The sequence below is a fragment of the Sorghum bicolor genome, chromosome 7, assembly GCF_000003195.3.
Source record: "Sorghum bicolor cultivar BTx623 chromosome 7, Sorghum_bicolor_NCBIv3, whole genome shotgun sequence".
NCBI classification, from domain to species: domain Eukaryota; kingdom Viridiplantae; phylum Streptophyta; class Magnoliopsida; order Poales; family Poaceae; genus Sorghum; species Sorghum bicolor.
In genome coordinates, this window is record NC_012876.2 from 60,968,935 (window position 1) to 60,973,315 (window position 4,381).

The window sequence follows — 4,381 nt, forward strand, 5'->3', positions numbered from 1 at the left end:
TGCTCCAGGTCCGGGAATCGAAAATAACAGACGGGCCTTCCATCCGATTCCTTGGTTAGTGGGCCAGTCATATTTGGCGGCCCAATAAAGCCCCGGTACTTCTCTATATCCCAGATTACAAACGCCTTAGCAATATACTTAGTACCACACCGTGGATGAACAGCACATGTAACGGTGAAAGTGTAAATAAAACCAAGGAAGGCGCAACCTTTCTCGGCCTTTTGGCTAAGATCAAGTGTAGTATCTGTTCTTATCAGTTTAATATCTGATATGTGAGACAATGTCTCACAATGATGTTAAATTTATTTTTCTTGGGGAGAAGTCTATTATGGTAGCTTGCTACTAGGGCTTCAAGTGTCGCTCTAGCGTTGCACTATTGCTTGAGCCTGGCACACCCCTACCAAAACAATATTAAGATTTTGATTGTTTGTCTAGTTTGATCTTGTTGTATGTTCTATTATAAAATAGGTGGTTCATCAACTAAATAATCGATGGCAGCTGTAAATAGTTGGTTAATCAACTAAATAATCAATTGTGATTTCTTATTTCGTTTTTGTTGTGATTTTTCCCAGTTGAATTGAATTGAAAAACTTGGTTGATGCTTGTCAGGTTCAGTGTTTAGGGAGCAGGGCTCCAGTTGTGTTTTCTAGAATCTGCCATCATATTATTGTCTCATCTGTTTAATGTTTAATGATAATGATGTGATACAATAGTGTAAGATTTGGAGCATAACATGTAACGTAAAAATGGATCCTCTTCAGTATAAAATTGGGTACAGATTCAATCACAATTCAACTTATAACTCAGTTGCTGGGTGGGAATATAAATGTAGGAAACTGAGAGAAACCTCAAATCACACTGGAGACAATTCAGTTTGTGTGCCGACTTGGGCCCTTACATGTGGGCCAAAAGTATGGGAACTTTGATAGCGTCTCCAGTTTGATCTTAATCGGTTTTCTGAAAGTGAACTAGCAGTTCATCAACTAAACAATCAACTGTCAATTTCAGTTTCGTTGATGCTTTTGATGCAGAGGTTCTTTTCAATTCAACACCAACTGATATCAGATACTCGGTCAGGTTCAGTGTGTAGGGAGCAGGCTAGTGCAGTTTGTGGCGCTATTGTTTCCAAAATCTGCTTCAGAGTTTTCAGATGGATCAGTCGGCTTGTATGATTCATTTCTGATTGTCAGGGTTGGAGACAATTCCGAATGTATTTACACATTTTCCGAATATGACTACTGAAATATATGCTGTGCTATTGGAGTTCAGAATATGATTCGGATATCTATTTGTCAGATCAACCGTTCAGTTTCAAGCCCTGAAGGAAAACTGTTTTCATACAAATTAAACGTCCACAATACAGAAAGTCCAATTCTGTAAGATATCCACTACTCTGAAACTGAAGAGAAAGGGCATCCAAAGAAAATCCTTTTTTTTTCCTACTCCAGAAATCTAAGTATACACAAGCTGTTCTGCTGCTGTCCTGTGAAATCTGACTTCAATTCATTGGCACGGCGGCGGCGAGATCGCCACCGTGTGCTGCTGCATGACGAGCACGGAGCCCATCTCCAGCGACTCGTTGGACGCCAGGATCTCTCCCACGGGCCCTATCTCGCTGCCGGCCTCCGACCACCGCTCCAGCCCGGCCATCAGCTCCACCGGCTGCCGCCCGCCCCTCCCCAGCACCACCAGCGAGAACATCCCGGCCATCCCTTCCAGCGTCTCCACCACGTCCGCGGGGCTCTCCACCACCTTCTCCACGTACATGGCCAGCTCCCGCGACGCGTAGTTCTCGTAGAACCGCCACAGGAACCGCTCGTCCACGTCGCCCTCCTGGAACGGCACGTCCAGCTCGTCGTCCGCCGCCGCCGCGGCGGCGCGGGAGGCGCAGGACGTCACGGTGTCGTACGTGCTGCGCTTCACGAACCGGAACACCGTCAGCCCGATGGCCGGGTGCTCCGCGAGCCGGCACGCGAACGACACCGCCTCGCGGTCGTCGGGACCGCCCAGGAACACGGCGGCGATCACGTGCGTCACCGTCCGGTCGCTGCACGGGTGCACGAGCGTCCTCCCGGTCTCCGGGGCGATGCCGATGGGCGTCCGGAAGCTGGTGCCGCTGCACCGGTACGGGCGGTCCACGAGGAGGCCCACGGTGCAGGGCGCCCGCTCCAGCACGTCGTGGTTCAGCTTCCACCGCTCCTCGAGGCGGCACGCCATCTTGCCGTCGAACCGCTGCTCCTTGTAGCAGTGGAGGAGGAGCAGGCCGGCATGCGCTTCCTCCGCGCCGCGGCAGACGACGGCCGCGTCCCGGGACGCGCCGAGGCTCACCACGTCGATCTGGCGGAAGAAGATGCCCGTCGTCTTGGAGAACACGTCGACCACCATGTTCATCTGCCTCACGGGATCGGGCCCGCCTTTCCTCTCGGCGGCTTCGTCGGCCCGCGACTGCTGGTGGTACGGCGTCCGGGCGGATCGGTCGGGGGGAGCCTCGAAGAAATGGAGGACTGGGACGGCGGGTTGCTCCTGGGGCGTGATCACCAGGAGCTCCACCAGGCTGAGGACGCCGGGCGCGGCGTGCGCGCTGTGGGCGCAGACGAGCATGCGCAGCTCCTGCTGTGCGCCCAACGATTCCATGGCCTGGTGCCTGGTCCTGTACTCCTCCTTTTCCCTGCGCAGAACCGCGGCGGCGGCCGGCCCGGCGATGATGGTGCTGATCATGTTGCCGATGATCATCGCGTACAGCGCCTGCTCCGCCCACACCTGCATATATCGGCCGGTCCACCACCACCGTACCACCACGATTAGATAGATAATATAACCGTGGGGGGAAGCAATGCAATGCAAGCATGATTATACTAGGAGTAGCTTAGCTTCCAACCCCTTCTGATTTGGCGAACTTCATGTTCATGGTGTCGACGTGACCCTTGACGTTGAGCAGGAGGCTGTAGCGGAGCGCGTCGGAGATTGGGATGTCGAGGTACGAGGAGGCGGCCGCGGCGCCGATGGCCTTGGCCACCAGGCCGAGCAGCGTCAGGAGCAGGCCGGGCACGATGATGGCGCCGGACATGGAGTTGTAGTCGAGCCTCATCCCAATGGTGGCGAAGTAGAAGGGCAGGAGAAAGCCGTTGACGGGGGGCACAAGCGCGTCGGCGACGGACCGCGCGGCGGGGCCTTCCCTCGGGAACGCCATCCCCAGCGCGAGGGTCGTCGGCATCCCGTCGAACCCCAGCAGCTGCTGGATGTTGCTGATGAACCAGACGCCCAGGAGTATGGACACCAGGTGGCGGGTCCTGACGTGGTGCTGCCCGACGTTCCGCTGGTTGATGCGCGTCACGAGGGGCCGCACCTGCCACACGGCGACGCCAGCCACGGCGAGCGCCAGGAAGCCCTTCTTGATCTGGGGCGAGGTGTGGTACAGGTCCTGGCTCTTCTCCTTGGCCAGCGCCGTGGACGACAGGACGGCGTCGCCGACGACGCAGATGAGGTTGGTGATGATGGCCGCGGCGACAATGAGCCGCCCGTTCTCCGACACCGTGAGGTTGAGCTCGCCGGCGACGCGCGCCACGGTGATGGACGAGGTGTTGGTGATCGCGAGCATGAGCGTGGCGGCGAGCAGCTCGGGCGTCTTCACCGGGGAGTGCATCATGCTGCCGTACATCCCCGTGGACACGAAGGCGGCCACGAGCAGGCTGGCGGCCACGGTCGCGTAGGCCAGGGCGACGCACCGGCGCGTGGCGCTCCGCAGCGCGGCGAGGTCCAGGTCGAGGCCGACGAGGAACATGTACACCACGCGCGCGGCGGAGATGTAGCCGCCGTACATGTCCTCGACGTCGTCCACGTCCACGTGCAGGATGGCGTTGCGCAGGCCCATGCCGCCCACGGCGATGCCGGCCTGAAACACAGATCGCGCGCGGCCATGGCAGCGGTTTCAGATGGAGCATCCAGGAAGCTAGTTAACCGCGCAGCAGATCGACACACTCTTTGTGGAGACACGCGTGTACGTACGAGGATCTGAGAGACTACGCTGGGCTGGTTGTAGCGGCGGAGGAAGAGGTGGATGAACTTGGCGAGGAGGATGACGGCGAGCGCTTGGATGATGACGAGGAACAGCATGTCGAGGGCGACGCCGGGGACGCGCGTGGTCACCAAGGGGTCGATCTGCGGGCAAATGTTGAACGATCTAGCCATTGTGTGCAGCCCCGGCAGTCGCCGCCGCCGCTGAGGGCCCCGATCGAGTGCTAGATACCGGCGCAGCTAGCTCGGGGCCGGGACGGGACTTCTCCGCCAGTATGTACGGCGATCGGCAAGCAGGCTCGCTCGTCTCCTCAGGCAGGCAGGCAGTCGTCTGAACGGATTCAACTCCGGGGGGCGTACTGCGGCG

The 4,381-nt window shown here is 57.3% G+C and overlaps 1 protein-coding gene across 1 annotated transcript; it reads right to left on the bottom strand.

Annotated features, from left to right (window-relative positions):
* Positions 1,320-4,381, bottom strand: LOC8057841 (cation/H(+) antiporter 15). Its single transcript, XM_002445682.2, has 3 exons — positions 4,006-4,381; positions 2,879-3,892; positions 1,320-2,760 (listed from the first exon to the last, which is right to left on the bottom strand). The coding sequence occupies exons 1-3, from the start codon at positions 4,186-4,188 to the stop codon at positions 1,504-1,506; spliced, it is 2,454 nt and encodes an 817-aa protein (XP_002445727.1). The 5' UTR covers positions 4,189-4,381; the 3' UTR covers positions 1,320-1,503.

Bases quoted from the DNA above. Each gene is read 5' to 3' on its own strand.
- LOC8057841 (XM_002445682.2), bottom strand. From the start codon at position 4,188: ATGGCTAGATCGTTCAACATTTGCCCGCAGATCGACCCCTTGGTGACC. The intron at 3,893-4,005 runs GTACGTACACGC...TCTGTGTTTCAG, and splicing joins GCGTAGTCTCTCAGATCCTC to GCCGGCATCGCCGTGGGCGG. The intron at 2,761-2,878 runs GTTGGAAGCTAA...CGATATATGCAG, and splicing joins AGTTCGCCAAATCAGAAGGG to GTGTGGGCGGAGCAGGCGCT.